This window comes from Ahaetulla prasina, chromosome 3, assembly GCF_028640845.1.
Source record: "Ahaetulla prasina isolate Xishuangbanna chromosome 3, ASM2864084v1, whole genome shotgun sequence".
Classification (NCBI taxonomy): domain Eukaryota; kingdom Metazoa; phylum Chordata; class Lepidosauria; order Squamata; family Colubridae; genus Ahaetulla; species Ahaetulla prasina.
The window spans coordinates 206,884,174-206,906,303 of record NC_080541.1 but is presented as its reverse complement, the minus strand read 5'-3'; the positions used below and the strand labels follow the sequence as shown (position 1 = coordinate 206,906,303).

The window sequence follows — 22,130 nt, the reverse complement described above, 5'->3', positions numbered from 1 at the left end:
ATAATTGCTACCAACCTGCCTTCCATTGAGGACCTGTATACTGCACGAATCAAGAAGAGGGCCGTGAAAATATTTGCAGATCCCTCGCATCCTGGACATAAACTGTTTCAACTCCTACCCTCAAAACGACGCTATAGAGCACTGCACACCAGAACAACTAGACACAAGAACAGTTTTTCCCCGAAGGCCATCACTCTGCTAAACAAATAATTCCATCAACACTGTCAGACTATTTACTGAATCTGCACTACTATTAATCGTTTCATAGTTCCCATCACCCATCTCCTTTCACTTATGACTGTATGACTATAACTTGTTGCTGGCAATCCTTATGATTTATATTGATATATTGACCATCAATTGTGTTGTAAATGTTGTACCTTGATGAATGTATCTTTTCTTTTATGTACACTGAGAGCATATGCACCAAGACAAATTCCTTGTGTGTCCAATCATACTTGGCCAATAAAATTCTATTCTGTTCTATTCTATTCTATTCTATTCTATATAACCTTTGCAGCATCCCTATGATCGCATGATCAAAATTCAGACACTTGGCAACCAGTTTATAGTTATGACCTTGGCAGCATCCCTGGGTCAGGTGATTCCCTTTTGCGACCTTCTGACAAGCAAAGTCAATGGGGAATCCAGATCCACTTAGCAGCCGTGTTATTAACTTCACAACTGCAGTGAGTCACTTAACAATTGCACCAAGAAAGTTTGTGAAAGGGGGCAAAACTTAACAATTGATGTACCATATTTTTCAGAGTATAAGATGCACCTTTTTCCCCCCAGAAAAGAGGGTGAAAATCTGGGTGTGTCTTATACTCCAAATGTAGCCCTGCCCAGCTTCTCAAACGGAGGTTTCAGAGGCTGAAAAAAGCCTCAGAAATGAAGCTTCAGGAAAGAAAGCCTCTAAAACAGAGCTTCATAAAAAAAGCCTCTGAAACAAAGCTTTTTTCTTATTTTCCTCCCAAAAAACTAAGGTGCATCTTATACTCTGGTGCGTCTTATACTCCAAAAAATATGGTATTTAGTAACAGAAATGTTGGGCTCAATTGTGGTCGTAAGTCGAGGACTAGTTGTACTCAAAGCATACCAAGGCTCTAGGGCAGAGGTAGACAACTTATAATCAGGGCCATTGGGGAGGGACGGTTGTCAAAATCTGCAAGATCTCATATGTTGCAATCCTTGCATGTAACATCAACTCATCTACTGAAGGGGTGTGGCTTGTATCAACAACCCACCATCTTTTACAATTTGATACACACATCTTTATATGCCACTGTTTGTACCATACCAAATGATGCTGAATTGCACCTTGATTCCCAAGGAAGTATGGTTGTTGCTGGAATTGTAGTTTGACATACCATAGGTTACCTACCCCTATGTGTTAATCTAGAAACAGTACTTAATACTAATTCCTGAAGTTCAGATGTATGGTTATGAAACTGGTTCATCCTATTTGCTTATTTTAAAATTAAATGTTTATTTATTTATCAATTAAAAATAGATGTCTATGGGGATTCTCAGTCATCCAGGTCACGGTTGTCCCAAAGATGCTTTTTCAAGAAGCAACTGGACTTTCTGGGTCTTTTTCTTTGAAGACATTTCACTTCTTATCCAAGAAATTTCTTGAGTTCCAGTTGCCTCTTGAAAAAACATCTTTGGGACAATTAAAAATAGAGTTTAAAAAACACCTGGCTCCAACTAAATTTTATATATAAAGTGCCACATTAAAAAAAAACAAATATGTGTCTGGGAAAGGAGAAACATGCAAAATAGAAAAATATCGTACAAAATCTTACAGGGTTTCACCAATCAACCCGTCTCAAAGTTGAAGAGAACATGTTAAGTTTTCTATGCCTTTCAAAACATCATCAGACTAGCGGCCATAAGGATGGGTGCCTTAAAACTCAATCACCCTTTGCACTGCAGTAAGAAAATTCACGAGACTTTTTTAAAAACCTGATTGGAAAATGGAAATTTTCAGGCATGGAATTGGTTGGGAGCAGTGGTGAAATTCATTTTTTTTTACTAATGGTTCTGTGGGCATGGCTTGGTGGGCATGGTGTGGCTTGGTGCGAGTGACTTGATGGGCGTGGGAGGGGAAGGATACTGTAAAATCCCCATTCCCTCCCCACTCCTGGGGGAAGGATATTGCAAAATCTCCATTTCCACCACTCTGGGGCCAGCCAGAGGTGGTATTTGCTGGTTCTCTGAACTACTCAAAATTTTCACTACCGGTTCTCCAGAACCTGTCAGAACTGCTGGATTTCACCCCTGGTTGGGAGAGGCTCTTTCACCCAGTGAGTCCAATCTCTGCTCACTGCAGGGCAGACCGTTGCCTGGTTTCTCTTGAGCTCATTGACTGAGAAGGTTTATTATCTCCCTTGGAGATTGATTCCTTTGTTGAGTTGTGCTTATAGTTAGCTGGCACTTTTTTTTAACATTTGACCAGAATCTGTTTTACTGTAACTGAAAACCAGTACTCCATCTTCTGCACTCTGGAATGATAGACATCAGATGTTAACCTTCTACGTTGCATCCTTTTAATGTCTTTATTCCCTCCAGTCATCTTTTTCTCAACATTTAATATACTCAGTCCCTTATATAAATCTTATGTTTTCTTTGTACCCATTTCAATTATTCTGAGCTTAATATGTTAGGCATAATCTCCACCATACTTGCGATACAGAAATAATTGATACAGAAGCCATTGAGACAGTTAATTTCAATGTTTCAAACAGCATTAAAGTTACAAATAGCAAGTTATATAAATGAAACAGTGGATAAATGAACTCTGCATTAACAGCTACTCACACTTTTCTAATCTACCATCATTACCTTGAATTTTACTTATACTGTATATTTTAAACTATCAGCTCTCTCAGCTGTGTTTCATTTGCAACTTTTTAAACAAAATATTTTAGCCCTTAATCAACTGGGAGAAAAATCTTGCTAGAGAGGGAATTTTAAAGCACGAGTATTGGGACTATTCCTTACTCTAGAAAAGGAGTAACAAACATATGATTAAAAGTGCTAAGTGGTCTTGCTAGAAGGCCTTATATGTTATCAAAACCAGCCTTAGTTCTCAGTCTGCCACTTTTCAGAATGATTAGGTTCACACATTGCAGCAAACCACAGTTTTTAAACTGTCACCTACTGAATATAAGAAGTTAAGATAGTAGTTAAGGCATCAGGCTAGAAACCAGGAGATGCTGTCTTAAGTCTTGCCTTAGGCACAAAACCAGCTGGGTGACTTAAGCCAGTCACTCTCTCTCAGCCCTACCAAGCAGGCAATGTCAAATCACCTCCAAAATTACATGGACTTGTCCAGGCACTTATCAGAAGTCAGATCTGACTTGAAAATGTACACACACTGAATACACAACAGCATCTTATTAAGCCAAACTCAAACCATTTTAAGACTTAGTGGAAAGTGTGAACTAGGTTAGAGAAGGGCAGCAGCAACTAGTAAGCCAAAACCAGAGGCATGGATTCAATCTTTGTCTGACCAAAACATTGTACAGCTTGTTTGCTTGGGCTTAGATGTGTGAACTACTTAAACAACAAATTAATGTTGCCTATTGTGACCACTGTGTCTGCAAAAGTACTTGCCATTCAAGAGGAATGCATACGTGCTTCCTATTTTGTCCTTCACTGGAGCAAACTGAACCACGAACTTGTCAAACCTATTTGATACTTAAGTGTGTTGCGTGAACTCAGCTAAGAGGCTGGTTTAGGATTTCATGTCTGAGTTTATACCCCACAATTTAGCCAATGAGTTATACGTTTCGCATACACCCACACCCAGCTAAGTTTTCTTGGGTTATAACAGTTTATGGGTTTTGTGATTTTTCTGTGTTGGATGTCCTATTTGATTCCAGAAAGCAATTCAAGAATTAACTTTGATGAACTCAACTCAGGGTGTCACACAAATTAACAATAGTGGGTTAACTCAATAAAGCACAGTTCAGTTAACTTTGGGTGAGCCCATTGTGGGAATTCAGGCTGTATAAAAGGCTGTATATTCTGTGTCATAAGGGAGAATTGTATTTGCAACCTTTTTTACAAGGTAATCCATTCACAGTTTGGAAATCTTAAGCAGCTTGTCCTTTATCCCCCAAGGACCGTCTTATCTTTGAACATTTGCTTGAAACCGGATTGTCAGATTCATGCAGGCTTCAACTCCTCTGTACATCCCTTTTTCTTTCTTCCTCAAAGTGGAAATGCCCCCCACCCCACCCTTTTCAAGGCAAATAAGCTAAAGAACCTGCAAGCCTAGAGCTAACCCCATCACAGCTGCACACATCTGGACGACCACCAGGTGGCAGCCAAGCCAGATTTCACCTTCTCTCTTCTGCCATCTAGCGGCCCTCTGGATTTTTGCCAGAAAATGAAGGGAGCTCCCCCCCTCCCCCGAAAATCCAATTCAAGGAAGGCATTTTCACCGAATTAATTAAAAAAAAAATACATTCGCTCTATTAAAAAAAAATACATTCGCTCAATGGCCAGTAGTGATTTCATCATTTCCTCTTTTCGTTCTTTTTCTCTCGAACTCGACGGCTCGGATGGCCAAATAAATCTTTGAAGCTTTTTTTCCCCCCTCCTCTCCCCCCTCCCTTTTTTTGTTTAACTAAAGTAGCAAGGGATAAAGTTTGCAAGAAAGCTTCCTCTGGAGGACTGGTGTTGGGGGGCGGGAAATGTGGTTTTCTTCAGTGTAACGGGTGGGGGGACGGCGGGGGATGCTTTTCGGGATCCTTTCCACGCGCGCACGGACAAGCCCTAAGTTCTCCATGGAGGCAGAAGACAATGCGAGGGGAAGATAAGGGAGGCGGGGGGGGGGATGTTGTCCAGCCTGCCTAAGAAAACCAGTTCTGCCCCGGCTGTTTATTTACTTTCAAAGATGGACTCGAAAGCTGCTGCTCGGCTCTTTTCCTACTCTCTCTCTCTCTTCCCTTCAGGGAAATACCACCCAATCGGGCCGGCAATCCCCTTGCGCGAAACCCCTCGCCTGAGCGGCGGTGGCGGCAGCGTCCGGCGCCCACCCTTCAATCACCCGGGCGGACAGGAGCGGGGCGAGGGAGAGACTACAGTGCCCAGCGTCCCCTTCTGCTCCCTGATCAATGGACCTTATTTGAATAATCTGTGAGCTCTTGGACTCAGGCCAATCAGCTGTCAGGGACCCATGATAAATCGCAATGCATTATTGATAATCATAATTACTCTGACATGCGCATTCCGCTCTTTGGGAGTAATTTCCCAACTCCAGGAATTTGTTGTGAAGAAGAAGAAAATAATTGCTACTATTTTGCTCCCGATGCGTGTTGTGCACCATGTCGAGGCGCAAGCAAGCGAAGCCCCAGCACATCCATTCGGACGAGCGGCAGTTCCCGGATGTAGCAAATGGTAAGGGGGGAAAAAAAAAAACAACCGAGGGAGCGCTGGTCAATTTCCAACTTTAATTGATGGGGGGGAAGAAATCAAGCAGGGGGATCGGGTTTGAGGCGGGGGTGGGGGCTTGCATGCTTTTGTGCGCGTGTGAGTGGCTCCTTCTCCCACCTACCCCGTGGCGCATCGGGGTTTCTTGACCGGGATCCTGAGCCAAACTCTCGAAATCTGGACCAGTTCTCTTTCATCCTGATTTCCCACGACTGCGGGAGCAGATCGGAAAGTGTGTATCTTTATTCTTAATAGGCGCCTTTCCCCCCCCCCCCCCACTTCCCCCCCTATTCTTTCCTTGGTTCGGATAAATTTTAATTTATGGGGAGGGGGAAATTGAACTCGGAACTCAGGCTATTTTTATTTATGGAGAAGAAGAAAAAAAATCCAGGTTTTCGTAGTGGGTGATTCTCTTTCCCTTCCACCCCCCTCCCAAGCCCCTTTTCCTTGGGAAAAGTTTTTCTACCTCCTCAGTGTAGGTTGTCTTTAGCATCTCTCCTCGTCCCCCACCCCCCCATCCGAATACGATCGATTCGGAGCCATCGGAGCCGAAAGCCGCGGCCAGAAGGTAACTCCCTAAATATTTCTGGAAGGGAGGGGTGCGCCCAGAGGAACGCTGCGAAATACCTTTTGTGATATCTCTTTCCCACCCCCCACTCCCTCCCTCCCGGTTTGTGCCTCTATCTGGATGAACCGCTGCTGCTTCTGCCATTTAGTAACTAAAAACTCGCCGAGAGAGAGATGATAATCGCTCGGGACCTTTTGTAGCCTGACCTCCAGCCATCTTTGATTTCCGACTTCCTAAAATAACTCCCGTGAGCTAATATGGTGGGGGGGGGGAGAGAGAAGGGAGGGCAGAGAGCTTTTAAAATCTTCCCGAAGTAGCTGCATGGAACCGCCACCTTCTCTCTCTGTGTGTGTGTCTCTGTCTCTCACTCACTCGGATCTCCTATAATTGATAGCGTGGCTTGATCTTTTGGCAGATCTAATTGATTTTGATAATGGGGAGGGGGAGCCGGCACTGGAAGAGAAGCGCTTTGGCGGTGGTGGTAAAAGCGCAGAACTGGACGAAACGTGAAAGGGCGAAAGGGGGTACATTTCGGGATGGGGCCCTGAATTGGAGACGAGGACTTTGAAATCTCCTCCAAGGATTTTTTGGAAAACTGGATTTCAAATCTTATGATCCATCCTTTTTTTTCTTTTTTTGTCCGGGGCGGGGGAGGCGCATGGGAGATGAATGGAGTCAATGGACCCACCAGGAAGGGGAAGACGCTTTAAGAATAATCAGTTTAGTATAGAGGCCTGAGCTTTGTAGTTTCGGACGGGGAGACACCTGATACTTTAAAAGATTGAAAACTATGCCTAATCGATACGCCTCTCTCAATCTTTTTTTGATCTCTCTCCCCCGGCTCCAGAGGCATAAATGCAAACTTTGGGTGAAATCTTTAGGTCTACTTTTAATGTTTAAGCAAGCGAAGTGAGGGTGAAGATCTCCCTGAAGCCCAGATTCCCCATCCCAATTGATAGGAATGCATATTTTGGGAAAGGGTGGGTGAGAGCTGCAGGAGGTTTGAGTCCTTTTGCGGCCCCCCCCCCCTTCAGCCTCCCTCTTTCTTTTGAGTCCAAACGTGCAATTGTTGAGCCCGGTTAATGGTGATTTAAGAAAACGAGCGAGCGAGCCCAGAAGGCTATAAATCCCATGTTTAATGCATGACTGTTTTTCCTTTGTGCATCTGGTTAGGATGGAGCTGGCGCGGGAGGGGGGCACGTTGGAGGTGATGTTTCCACATGTAAATCTCGCTGCCGGCAGCTGGAAACCCACCCCGGAGACTGTCTTGAAACAAAAGGGTTAATAACTTCTTTGGAGTTGCGTGATGGAGGGGGGAGCCAGGGCAATCGGAAGATTAGGTAGATGTTCCTGCTTAAAGTCTGTTTGTGCTCCCGCTACAGGGCACCCGAGCTTCCAAATAATACTTCTTGGATCAATTTTATCTCATCACACCCAAATTAATTTGCAGCCAAGGCTTTAGTGGCGTGGGGTTGTCGCTTTAGGGTTGCGGAACCCTTTAACATGGGAAGAAATGGGGATTGGGGGAGGGAGGGAGAAAAGGCGACTGTCTTGATAAATCTTTGAGTATGTTGTTAATCTGGGAAAAAGCATCCGCGCTTTTTAAATCGCGCTGAAATGTTTGTTTATCGTGCGGATCCGGGATGTTTCGATTGCTCTGTTGCGCCACCTCGAGGATGCGGCCGGCGTCGCACGACCCATCAGATTAAAAATGTGGATTTGGTTTCCCTGCCTTTGGGGTTTTTAATGCTCAGGGGGTCTGAAGGATCGGATGAAATGGACAGCGACACCCAGACGCCTATCTTCACAGAATGTGGTTGAAGGTTCACTCACTGAATGAACAGGGTGTAAGCCAATGATGATGCGGTCACATAAAAAAAAAGAGATTGCATTTGATGCCCTTCAAATAAATTGGGCCAATTCCCAGCTAATAGAAAATTGTAGAAGATCGAGTTCAGCCTTATCCAGTCTATTAAATCACTGCACTGAGCAAGGTACTTGATCTCTCAAGTTTCTTTAAACTCTCGAATTTGCACGCAACAAAACCAAAAAATGCTTTACTCGCATTTTATATAAACTCAGCTAGACTGGCTTCATTTATTCAAGAAAATAAGCAAATTAAAGTTTAACGCACTGTCTGAACCCCACTGTGGTTCTCTGTCCATTCCAATTCTGAAAGGAATGTGCTCAAAAAGAAAAAAATCCCAGATATTTTGGACATGAGCTTTAACTAATATGACCGCTAGTCTGAGATTATGAAAACCCTCCTGCAAAAAAAATTAGCTAATACTCCTATATACGTAATCAAGCATCTTGTGTACTTAAAAGATTGCAGCACTTAAGGTGGCAGGGTTACAGTATCGGAAAACACTTTGACTGGGTTCACACAGCATGCTGGTAAACCTTAATGTGGTTAGTTGGTGTGTGCCTTTGCAAACTGAACCTCCTCACTGTTCTGGCTAGTAAATGGTTGAGAGTTCTGTGTGCTGTATGAATGCAGCCTTTGCTTCTTTTTCCATTTGTAGCCTCAGGATAAGCCTGAGAGGTAGATGTAGCCAAATACTGCAAGGAATTGAACTTGGGTATTTCACATCAGCCTCAGGGCTGAATAAGAGAGTCAATCTGGTGTAGTGGTTAAGGTGCTGGCTAGACACCAAGAGTCTATGAGTTCTAGTCCTGCCTTAGGGATGAAAGCAAGCTGGGTCACTTTGGACTCATCATTCTCTCTTGGTCCATCCTACCTCTCAGAGTTGTAGGAAAAAATAGGAGGGAGAACTGCTAAGTATGGATGCTGCCTTGAGTTAACAAAAATAAATGCAAGATAAAAAAAATCTAACAATAAATACTTTCCAAAGAATGGAAACTGTGTTGCATCAATGTATTGTCAAACTCTTGCACTCTATTTTTGTACTGGGAGATGTATTTAAATGGTAGGGAGAATCTTTTTAAAGGTGAGAAACTCATAGAAGATATCTGACTGTTAAGGGTTTGTGTGTGGAACAAGTCTAACAACTTTTGCTATATCCAGCTGAGGCACTTTAAGGTGTGAGAGTAATTAAAATAATTATTAATTAAATAATTAAAATAATTTAAAATAAATTAATTTAAGAATTCCCAAAGATTTCTTGGGAGAATGAAATCAAGCTCTTTATCTTTTGTCTTGAAATGAAATCCAGATACTACAGAAATTTGCAAAAGAGACTTAAGTGGACATCAGGGAGGGTCAGAGTGGGAAGGATGATTAATTTGATGGGTCAAAATAATAACAGGTGATTGTCTTAAAAGCAACCATTTCATACCAACAATTAGCACTTCCCACCATCCAAAGGGTTTAATTGCTCTTTGCAGCTGCTATCTGTCCTTGAGGCAAACTTTTCTTAATATATCAGATATATCTGATAAGATTCTTCCATATGAATAACTGCAGGGTCTTCCGGTATTTTTAACGTATTACATTTGAAAGGTTAAAAACAAATATAAAACAGCACGGGAGAGCTCTTCCAGATTGCATCAATTACTTTCTGACATATCCTGGTGTGAAAAAGATCTCCAAATATTCCACCTAAAACACTTATTTCAGAAAAGGGGGACGGGGAGATGAAACAGTGCAAACCTTCCTTAGGACAAGAAAGTTTCTTTTAGCAAGCAGTACTTTTAATGCTTTCAAGAGAAGGTAAGGTGGGGGAGGTGCCTTCGTGATGATTTTCTTTCTGTCCCCACCTTTTTTTTTTTTATTCAGCTGAAACATCATATTTGCTGCAGTGATTGGGCCTTTTCTCTGAAGTCTCACGCAGCTTATGATGCTTTTTTGACAAGCTGCTGCTCTAACCTTTGCCTCCTCCTGCCTTCTGCGGGTGGTAAGCTGATGTCAAGCTTACAATTAGGACTCTCCCGCAATTGACCTTGGCAGCAGGATTTGGGGCTGTTTTGGTTGGTCTTAAAACACTTGCCCTAGTGTTAAGTGTGGTCTGGAGTTGCCTTGTTTATAATCGGAGGGACTTGGTGGTACGTACAAGCTTCCACAGCTTACTAGTCGGTGCAGAGGAAGAAATGATTCTTGGATAAGGTAGAACAACTTGTTCCCCTCTTCTCTTTCTTTCTGTCTGTCTCTTTCTCTTCCCGGATGATGCCATGCAAAATTGAATGAGGTGCTCTCTATTATTACTTAAATACATGAGCTTCTGGCTGGTAATGTCTGGTTTGAAGTCTATATTTCCCCCCAGCTCTGATCTTTAAATTCAAACCCAGTCCAGATCACTAGTTAAGAATTCTTTTATGGATCTTGCAGTATTTTACATAGATAGTGTTATGTTTATCAATGCTTTTTTTGACATGTTTATCATAATGCTTTTTAATGCTTATCGAATGCTCCTGGCAGGAATGCAGTATTAGCCAATAAGGATGAAGTCATGACTCTTTTGTGCATAGATAACCCATTAGTTGGGATCCTGTTTTTCTAAAATACCATCAGGTCAAAATTTTATTTTAAGTCTCTTTTGTTTCCTGTATCTATTTGCTTGTTTGCCTTTTTTAGAAGGCTACTTGTGATATAAACACGGGGATTCTTTAATTTGATCCATCCAAATTTGAGAATTTGAACATTTCCCTCTCTTAAGTCTATAGCATCATGTTTAGTAGCATTGGTTTTTCATTAAAGCATATTTTTCTTTTAAAGACATGTTACTTGGGGGAAAGAAATGATATTATATTCCTTCAAATGGTTAACGTTATGTGCTGTTCCAAGGCAGCATATTGAAGTCTGCTTCAAGTAAGTGAATTCCTTTCACTTCTGTGTGGCTTATTTGCAACTACAGTACACACATTTAGCTATCTCCAATCTCTTAACAAATGTGTTGGGTGTTTTGCATTTTTCCTAATTTGGTGCAAGACTTTTAAATCCAGGAGAGTTTTATCATCTGCTTGACATGTGGTGTGATATTCACAAACTGCTGTGACAGTTTGATTTGTGTTTTAACTTTTAAGTGGCTGAAAACAAAATTAAAAAACTCATGCATTTCTTTTTTTCTTTTTTTCTTTTTTGTTACAGTGGCCCACAAAAGCTTCTTGGTGACCCACATGTGTAACTAATTAGTATTGATTTAACTCTTAGGATATCTAATGGTGTTATCTTCATGCTTGGAATATTGGAAATGTTTAACCAAATAAAGCAACACCCTCCCACCCCCATGCTAAGCCCGGCTATGTGCTTAAAATTCTTGGCCAAATATCTACCCAAGAAACAATTTGGAAAAAGCTGTTCTTGGTATTGGCCCCATGGTTAATGCGACTCTTTTGCAGAACAAGTAAAAAGCTTGTTTTGTGAGACAGAGACGCTGACTTGTAACATGATCTGTTTGTAATGTCCACAATACTATAATTTTAATAGGAGCGAAACCATCCATAATCTGCCAAAGAGAGAGAAAGAGGGAGAGAGAGAGGGAGGGAGAGAGTTCTCAAAGTGCTTTGTCTTGACTGAATTATGCCCTATTTGGGAATTACAATCTCTGCTTTGGTGGACAACTTTTGAAAACAAATTTTTAAAAACCAATCCTCATAATGGAAATGGGATGAATATAATAATTCTCTGAAGCACGAGAATACTTTTGGAACAAATTGGATCCTATCAGCAGTGTAAGCACTTGAGTAAATTAAATCAGATTATGAAAGGGCACCAGGGAAAACTTCATGGACTTGTGTTAAATACTGATGCCCAATATTGCATGATCTCATCTACACTTTTAAGATCTGTTTCCTGTTTATTGTGAATCTAGATTTCTCGGCTGAGTTTGGTGCATTTGAGTTATTCAATAAGTTTAGACGATTTTAAAGATATAAAATGCCTATGCATTTTTTTGAAGAGGCACAGAACTTGATATTTACACACTGGATCTGGGGTTAAAATATTTTATACTACCCTTTCCCAATGTAATTTTTCTACATGCATTTGGTATCCTAACTCCCATCATCCCCCGACAACATGCCCAGTTAAATTTGAATTTTAGCCTATACCTAGACTTTTTTTTTATTATTTGCATTTATATCCTGCCCTTCTCCGAAGACTCAGGGCGGCTTACACTATGTTAGCAATAGTCTTCATCCTATTTGTATATTTATATACAAAGTCAACTTATTGCCCCCAACAATCTGGGTCCTCATTTTACCTACCTTATAAAGGATGGAAGGCTGAGTCAACCTTGGGCCTGGTGGGACTAGAACCTGCAGTAATTGCAAGCAGCTGTGTTAATAACAGACTGTCTTACCAGTCTGAGCCACAGAGGCCCTAATCCATAGTATTTTAGTAATCCATAGTACTTTCTCACATTTAGGAGAATGGAAGGAGGATATGCTGTTCTTTCTGGTTTCTTATCTAAGTATTGATAACCGTTAAACTCCTCAGCACGTCCCTGCAGCGGGTCATCCCGCTCCCCTGGTGTAGGAGGGGCGGGTCACCCAAACAGGGCGGCTGGGCGGTTATCTGCCGATGCAATGAGGAGGAGGCGAGCTACGCCTCGCCTCCCTCATTGCCACTAGGTAAGCCCTAGTATAGGACTTCACTAGTGTCCGATCAGCTTCAAGCGGCTAGACCTCCAGGAACTCTCTAGGCGTCTTCTCCGGCTTCATCCCTCTCAGCTCCTCAGAGAACCAAGGGCGGTTGGGACCCGCGCCGGGTCAGAGGCCGCAAAGGCACGACCGGTCTAAGGCCCCGCCGGCCCGTTCCCAGGCCGCAACAAGTTCCTCAGCCGAGCCGTGAGCCAGACCCTCAGGAAATGGCCCAAGCTCCGTCCGGAACCCCTCCGGGTCCATCAGGCGCCTGGGGCGGAACCAGCGTGTCGGCTCCGTCTCCCTGCGGTGAATGGCGGTCAGAAAGTCCAGAAAGAAGAGAGTGATCTGACCATGACAAAGGTTCAATGACTATTTCCTTTAAGTCCAGATCTCTCAACCACTGACCAGAGACAAAAATCAGGTCCAGGGTGCCACCCCCAATGTGAGTAGGGCCATCAATTACTTGGGTCAGGTCCAAGGCCGTCATGGAAGCCATGAACTCCCGAGCTGCCGTCGATGACGGGCCGGACGATGGCAAGTTAAAGTCCCCCATGACTAAAAGTCTGGGGGTCTCAACTGCCACCCCGGCCAGCACCTCCAGGAGCTCGGGCAGGGCAGCTGTCACGCAGCAAGGAGCCAGGTACGTGATCAGCAAACCCATCTGGCACCTATGGCCCCATCTCACAAAGAGGGATTCGCACCCGGCAATCTGAGGTACAGTGGTCTCCCTCGGCTCTAGACTTTCTAATCACAACCGCCACCCCCACCCCTACCCTGGGCCTCGGCTGATGGAATGCACGGAAACCCGCGGGCACATCTCAACAAGGGCACACCCCTTCAGTGCCCAGCCAGGTTTCCTATAAGGTCCGCAGCGCCCCTGAATAAGGTCGATACTAGGGGCCTTATTAACACGGACCGTGCGTTGCATAACATCAGCCAAGGCCCAGGCTCTGGGGTCATGACCATCCGGGAACGGGAAAAGGACGGGATCGGGCGCACGATCAGTAAACATCGGGTGCGCGCCCAAAACGATATGATCCTCCCCTTCCGCCATATCTGCCCCTCTCACTTACCGTGGGAATCAGGCCGCCCTCACCAACAGGAACGCAATCTCCCCCCCTAACCTCCGAACCTATTAAAAAACCGTCACGAGCAGGCGCAAGGACTGGCTCCCCTCCCGACGGGCTACCCCCAACGCCCGCCTTAACCCTCCCACCCCTTAAAAAAGCCCTATCTAAAAACCCCCACAGGCTCTTTTTTTTCGCTTTTTAATGCTTTTTAATGCTTTTTAATGCTTATCGAATGCTCCTGGCAGGAATGCAGTATTAGCCAATAAGGATGAAGTCATGACTCTTTTGTGCATAGATAACCCATCAGTTGGGATCCTGTTTTTCTAAAATACCATCAGGTCAAAATTTTATTTTAAGTCTCTTTTGTTTCCTGTATCTATTTGCTTGTTTGCCTTTCTTAGAAGGCTACTTGTGATATAAACACGGGGATTCTTTAATTTGATCCATCCAAATTTTGATCACATGACCTTGGGACACAGCTCCCAAGCATCCAAATTTTGATCACACGATCATAGAGATGCTGCAAATGTTGTAACTTTGAAAAACGGCCATAAGTCACATTTTTCAATGCCATTGTAGCTTTGAATGGTCTCTAAATGAACTGTTGCGAGTTAAGGACTACCTGTACTGTTAAGATTTAAAACCAGGTCTGTATGATCTGTGGTTTGTCAAGCTCAGCCCCGCCTTCCCTGTGAACTATTTCTCTATACCCGTCTCCTGCAGCAAAATAGAAGATTCCACATCTCTTCTGGAAGGCTGCAAGTTAATGGGTGTAGGAACAATGTGACACAATTTGGTGAGTCACTGTTGCATTGGTCTAATTTTACTTTTGTTAGCTCATTTGTTTCCTTATTGCCTGAATTTTAGTCTTATCTGGTTGAATCATGGTTGACAGATAGCCATTACTCAATAACATAATCTAATATTAGGTACACTGCATAGAAAATTATAAAATGGCGGTTGAAGAATTGAAGATTCTACTCCTCTTGTTTCTTCCTCAAAGCTGCTGGGTCTTTATCTCTTCTCGTAGTCTTATCTCAGATAATCACACTAAAAGTCTTGTCTGACTTTTTCTTTGCCGATTCTCTTTGCCCAGAATTCATATTTTGCTGCCCTGGTATTAGGAGGCTCCTCAATTGCTTCTTTGGAACTTAGATTTATCATTCTTTGTATGGAGCAGGTAACAGGTCACTGCTCCTATGTTTTAAAAAAAGTACTGAGCACCTTGCTTCCCTAGAGCTTAGGTCCACTTACTAGATCTTGGTTCTTCATAGCTGGGGGATCGGTAATTGATTTATTTCATTAAGTTTGACCTTCATCAGCATGAATCGTCTGGAGGTAATATAAACTGAAAGTGTTCTTCTACGCTGTACCTAAAACTCAATGCCATCACCTTTCTGCATTATTTAATTTCAGTTTTTTCACATTTCTGAACCATCCATCTCCCGCATAAATTATATATCGTGTTTGGTCTTTGAGCTTTAGCATCACAACTAACCCTGTGCAGGTGTTTAGTGAATGCATAGAGAGCTCAAACTAGGTTAAAAATTAAGATAAAAGAAGACAAACTCAGTGATACGAGGGGCTCACTCTCTCATCAAAGATCTGGGTGAAGAGCCAGATGTTTAGACTGGATTTAGCATTTTATCTATGTCTCAAGTTCTTCCCAAGAGAGAGAGAGAGGAGAGAGTTCTCAAAGTGCTTTGTCTTGACTGAATTATGCCCTATTTGGGAATTACAATCGCTGCTTTGGTGGACAACTTTGAAAACAAATTTTTAAAAACCAATCCTCATAATGGAAATGGGATGAATATAATAATTCTCTGAAGCACGAGAATACTTTTGGAACAAATTGGATCCTATCAGCAGTGTAAGCACTTGAGTAAATTAAATCAGATTATGAAAGGGCACCAGGGAAAACTTCATGGACTTGTGTTAAATACTGATGCCCAATATTGCATGATCTCATCTACACTTTTAAGATCTGTTTCCTGTTTATTGTGAATCTAGATTTCTCGGCTGAGTTTGGTGCATTTGAGTTATTCAATAAGTTTAGACGATTTTAAAGATATAAAATGCCTATGCATTTTTTTGAAGAGGCACAGAACTTGATATTTACACACTGGATCTGGGGTTAAAATATTTTATACTACCCTTTCCCAATGTAATTTTTCTACATGCATTTGGTATCCTAACTCCCATCATCCCCCGACAACATGCCCAGTTAAATTTGAATTTTAGCCTATACCTAGACTTTTTTTTATTATTTGCATTTATATCCCGCCCTTCTCCGAAGACTCAGGGCGGCTTACACTATGTTAGCAATAGTCTTCATCCTATTTGTATATTTATATACAAAGTCAACTTATTGCCCCCAACAATCTGGGTCTTTATCTCTTCTCGTAGTCTTATCTCAGATAATCACACTAAAAGTCTTGTCTGACTTTTTCTTTGCCGATTCTCTTTGCCCAGAATTCATATTTTGCTGCCCTGGTATTAGGAGGCTCCTCAATTGCTTCTTTGGAACTTAGATTTATCATTCTTTGTATGGAGCAGGTAACAGGTCACTGCTCCTATGTTTTAAAAAAAGTACTGAGCACCTTGCTTCCCTAGAGCTTAGGTCCACTTACTAGATCTTGGTTCTTCATAGCTGGGGGATCGGTAATTGATTTATTTCATTAAGTTTGACCTTCATCAGCATGAATCGTCTGGAGGTAATATAAACTGAAAGTGTTCTTCTACGCTGTACCTAAAACTCAATGCCATCACCTTTCTGCATTATTTAATTTCAGTTTTTTCACATTTCTGAACCATCCATCTCCCGCATAAATTATATATCGTGTTTGGTCTTTGAGCTTTAGCATCACAACTAACCCTGTGCAGGTGTTTAGTGAATGCATAGAGAGCTCAAACTAGGTTAAAAAATGGGACAGACAAGATTCCTTACTCCTTTCTTTCACTGTTCACCAAGTAATTGCCACGCATGTCTACAGGAATGCTGTATAAATGTTTGCTTGGATGCAAGAATAACTGTTTGCATGATTTGGAAGCCTGTTCAAGATTTTGGATCATGTAGAGAATGGCACGCATGTTCAAACCAACATGAAAAGACGTTCCTTTCAGACCTTTACTTATTATTGGAGGTTGTGAAATGGAGGGGGAAGGGCTTTGTTTATTTACTGTTTTATTTAACTTCTATGCCATCCTTCTCACTGAGCTTGACTCTTTCTCCAGGGGCTATGTTGCAACTCCATTCTCAGTATCTTTTCATGGCTTTCAACCGAAGAGGGCTAATCTCACCAGCATTTCTGAATTTTGTCAGCATCTACATACCCAATAGTCTAAGAGAATAAGCGATGCTTTTCACATCAGAGCTAGGATTCATATTGGGGGGTGGGAGATTAATTCTTTCAAGCTTTTAATTTAAATGGCTAATTCCTGGCTGTTGGTTTAGTTGCAAAGCTCTTGTGGCGGCATTTTCTTTCTTTCGTGACTGAGGGCTGCTGATGCATCCATTCCATAGCCATGCTAGTTTCTGATCATGGTTCTGATCATCTTCACATGAAGGAACATATGAGTGTCATAAGAATGTATGACATAAATATGACAGCAAATTAAAACATGAATTGCACCGTTCCAGCCGTTGGCCTAGTTTGACTTTTACTAGCAACTAATCTTTGACATTATGAATCTTTAGAGGAAACTTAGACTAGGGAAGGTTAGATATACATGACGCAAATTGATGGCATCTACATAACGTCTATAGCAGTGGTGGGTTTCACATTTTGTTGCCACTGGTTCACCACAAGTGCACACCTTTTGTGCATATGCTTAGCCTTCCGTGCAGGCACTTTGCTCATGCACATGCCTTCCGCACATGCGCCCCACCTCAAAAACGTGCCTAAATAGGATGGCATAGAGCCAGGTTGGGTGGGCATGATTTCCGCTACCGGTTCAAAAAAACCCAGCTGAACACCACCTCTGTTCTATGGGTTAAATGTGGGATGTTACTTCCAAATGGATCCATCCGGAAGTTGAGTCATGGCCACTGGACTTCTTTTCTTTTTGGTCTGCAATGTCTCGCTGCTTCTTCAGGATGACTGAGAATCTCTTACTGACATTCCAAATGGATTCTTCCCATTGCACGTCATTCTCTTATCTATGCTAAAATAGCCACCTGGTGCAACCTCCATATGTATGTACGTAAGTATGTATGTATGTATGTATGTATGTATGTATGTATATAAAAAACTGACAGCATGTTAGTTTTTGAATAAGGTATTGTTTTCACCGTCTTTCTATTTTGAAGAACACCAAACATTTTGCTAGAACAGATGTGCTGCTGTGGTACATGGAAGATCAATAGAACATTTGTTTCTCGAGCCCAATCGTTTAATTTAAAAGTGAAGGGAGTTTGGCTTTTCTTCAGAAGGATCACAACTCACTGGGAAAGCGTTAATGAGCTGAGGATCTGTCTGTCATACAGCTTTAAAGAGTCAAGTCGGTGGCCATGACAAATGGAATATTTGTTAAATAGGAAGCATATTTTAGGATTACTCTATTGCCTTTTTTGGCACTCCTATGAATACCTTTGCTGGCATTGGTGAATAGGTTGTGGTTGAGTCTTATTTCTAAACCCAGCCCATTGAATACTCAACAAATCATAGCTAAAATAAGGGAGAAATAACTGACCTTTCCCATATTGAGATCTGTAACATTTGCCCAAGGAATGTAATCAATTTTGCTACAAGCTTAAAAGATATGTCAATGTGGCAGAGCTTGTATTTTGTGCTTAACTGAATTTCAAAGTTTCGATCATGACTGAGTCTGGCAATTATGGCCATAAGTCACGGCAGTTGTATACTGAATGTATGACCTTTTATCAGAGCAGTCGTTAAACAAATGCCAAGGTCATTAAGCAAACTCTGTAGTTGTTAAGTGAACCCATTGTTTCCCAGGGGACAATTTTTTTTGCCAAATTTACTATTGTAAATTTCAAGCAAAAAACGAAATTGCGGTCATGTGACCACAGGACTTTGCAAATGGCTGAAAATGCATGCCGGTTGCCATGCAGTCACTTGACAGGAGGGGAAATGGCACCAGAACTTCAAAACCATGTCAGAAGTAGCTCTTTGTATCGTCATAATTTTCAACATTCGCAAATTGAGGACTGCCTATATTTACTAAATTTAAATTCCCATTTTTTTTGGTGAAAACTCAGAACAGCTTTCCTGAGGTTCTTCCTTAATTTTATTCACATCAAAAGTATCTTATGATTGAATGAGGCTCAGAGACTGGTCCCAGGGCCTACCATGGTTTCATTAGTTAGTTGCTGCATTAGAATGGGGGAAAAAACTCCCTCTAATTACTGTTCACTAATTTGCTAATAAGTAAGGGGGCTATTAAAGGAGAAGGTTGCCTCCTTCAACCCTCCAGTCTGGTTAAATTTCTATGGATTGTAGGGTGGGGGAGCAAGGTTATAATTATATAATTGCTAGCAGGTGATTGAAATGTCTGATTGGGATGATTTTTTAAAAAAATGCCCTATCTTATTCTAGATTAAATCCTCCTCCTAGTTTAACCACCTCATTTTGTTCAGCTTAAAATCCCTTCTTTTTCAATAAATTGTCTTGCCTGGAAAATGTGCTTGATTAAGCAGCAGCTTATTCTTTCTGGTTTGTTGATTTGCTAGCGATTGCACATTCGTATTGCCAGCATCTGCCTCCTTGTGCCAGAAAATACTGACTTCCAGATAGTGCATGAAATATTAATACACATCAGGCATCTGATGATTGTTTAGACAGTTTTGATTTAATTTTGAAAAACAAGACTGTCAAAAGAGAACTGGAAATATGTGGCATAGGTAGGCCTTGACTTACAACAGTTCATTTAGTGACCATTCAAAGTTACAACAGCACTGAAAAGGGGGATCTATGATTGTTTTTCACACTTACAACCGTGGCAGCATCCCGATGGTCACATGATTAAAATTTGAATGCTTAGCAACTGGTTCGTATTTATGACGGTTGCACCGTCCCTGAGTCATGTGATCCCCTTTTGCGACCTTCTGACAAGCAAAGTCAAACAGGGAAGCCAGATTCACTTAACAACTGGGTCATTAATTTAACAACTGCAATGATTCACTTAAAACAGGCTCAAGTTTAATCCCTCCAAGACGGAGTGGCTGTGGATGCCGGCATCCCGATTCAGTCAGCTGCAGCCGCAGCTGACTGTTGGAGGCGAGTTATTGGCCCCAAAGGATAGGATGCGCAACTTAGGTGTCCTCCTGGATGAACGGCTGTCGTTTGAAGATCATTTGACGGCCGTCTCCAGGAGGGCCTTCCACCAGGTTCGCCTGGTTCGGCAGTTGCGCCCCTTCCTTGATCGGGATGCCTTGTGCACAGTCACTCACGCGCTCGTTACCTCTCGCTTGGATTATTGTAATGCTCTCTACATGGGGCTCCCCTTGAGGTGCACTCGGAGGCTTCAGTTAGTCCAGAATGCAGCTGCGCGGGTGATAGAGGGAGCTACTCGTAGCTCCCACGTAACACCGCTCCTGCGCAGACTGCACTGGCTACCTGTGGCCTTTCGAGTGCACTTTAAGGTTTTGGTTATGACCTTTAAAGCGCTCCATGGCTTAGGGCCTGGGTACTTACGGGACCGCCTGCTGTTACCTTATGCCTCCCACCGACCCGTCGCTCTCACAGAGGGACTTCTCAGGTGCCGTCCGCCAAGCAATGCCGGCTGGCGGCCCCAGGAAGGTCCTTCTCTGTGGGGCTCCCACTCTGGAACGAGCTTCCCGGGTTTCGCCAAATACCTGACCTTGGACCTTCCGCCGCGAACTGAAGACACATCTTTTCATTCGGGCTGGTTTAATTTTACTGGTCTTTTAAATTTCTTAAATTTTTAATATCAATTTTAAATGGGATTTTAGTTTTTTATATATTTTAAAGTTTCGGGCTAATCATAATAAGTTTTTTAATTTACATTTTAAATTGTACATTGTATTGTCTTTTTTACTTCTGCCTGTACACCGCCCTGAGTCCTTCGGGAGAAGGGCGGTATAAAAATCAAATAAAAAAAATAAAAAAAATAAAAAAAACTGTGAATAACCACAAATGGGAGCAAAACTCACTTAACAAATTTCTCACTTAGCAACAGAAATTTGGGGCTCAATTATGGTCGTAAGTCGAGGACTACCTATATTTAGTAGAGCTGTTCATCTTTAACAGATATGAGGAGAAATACTTTTTCATTGTTTCTTCTTCAGCTTCTTCCTTAGAACTGTCCCAGGAGATAGAAGGCACTCCCAGGACAGAATTCCTGGGAGTACAATATGGGAAGGCCAGAAGCCTTCATAGCTTAGCATAAAATAAGACTAAGGTAATTTGACTTGTGTTTGTTTTTCTGCTTCCTTTGACAAAGGAATTGTTTATTTATTTATTATTCTACCCATTGCAACTAGCTGGGTGGAAATGGGTTGGCAAAATGTTTCTTCTATCTGAGTTTTAAAGGAGGCATTTGATTCTTCTGTCCAAGTTTTGATTACAATTTTTCTGTCCAAGCTTCTCGGATAAAACCAGCTGCTGATGGTCAGACACTGTGGTTGGCAGTTTGGCATTGGTGTACCTGCAACTGTGGTTATTGACACCCATGAGTTCTTGGCCCAACTGTTCATTTCAAGATTTTTCTCAGTAAAATAAAAATGACATTGTAATACTGTAAAGCCCAGCGTCATACCTGACACTCAAGAGTTTAGCAGAGCCCAATAGATCCTGTAGACCAGGGGTGTCAAACTCACCCACCCCCGGTTTAGTGAAGGGGGAAAAAGTTGTGATATGTCACATGACGATGACGCGAGTTTGACACCCCTACTGTAGTCATACTTTGAAAATTAAAACAGTGGGTGGCTGTGGGTTTTGTTGTCAAATATACCCATGAAATGGTTAAGCTGGAGTGGTGAAACTTAACGGGAGGAAGCTAGAGAAGTTCTCATGACTTGGCCTTCTAAGAAATAGATAGTTTGTCATCGGCTATGTCCATTTTGTCATCCACACTAAGAGAAGTTTTCTGTAGCTATTTGGTAAGAGCATCAATGGCACACTCTCAAAAACTGATATATGGGTATTGGCTCCCAAAGCTTTGCATGCCACTAATCTTCCCCTTCCCTAGAGCTGCACAAACCTTCAACATTGCTAGGTTAAAGATGTCTCTATTTTCATTTTTTTTTCTTTCTCCCCCTCCTTTTCCTTTTTCTTCTTATCTTTTGCTCTCCCCACTGACATTTCCAGTTAGCCCTGGGTCCAAGGAGAAAGAGGGACCTGGCTTGGAAGTTAGGACCACAAGAAATGGACTCTACAATGAACACTGTAAGGCTTATTTGGGCAGCAATCTGCTACTTGAATCTTAGCATTCATTTTGAACTCTAGTTAAGAAAGAAATTTAAGAGAGTTTGCAAATCACGCTAAGACCTGGGGTCATATTCCTGTGGAGTTTTTAGGTGC

At 42.2% G+C, this 22,130-nt stretch overlaps 1 protein-coding gene across 1 annotated transcript in view; it reads left to right on the top strand.

Moving 5' to 3' along the window:
- Window positions 1–5,307: 5,307 nt before the first annotated feature.
- Window positions 5,308–22,130, top strand: part of SALL4 (spalt like transcription factor 4) — a 38,042-nt gene continuing 21,219 nt past the window's right edge. The window contains exon 1 of the mRNA XM_058176381.1: window positions 5,308–5,412. Coding sequence (XP_058032364.1) covers window positions 5,340–5,412 — 73 coding nt within the window. The 5' untranslated portion in view covers window positions 5,308–5,339. The remainder of the gene's footprint in view (window positions 5,413–22,130) is intronic.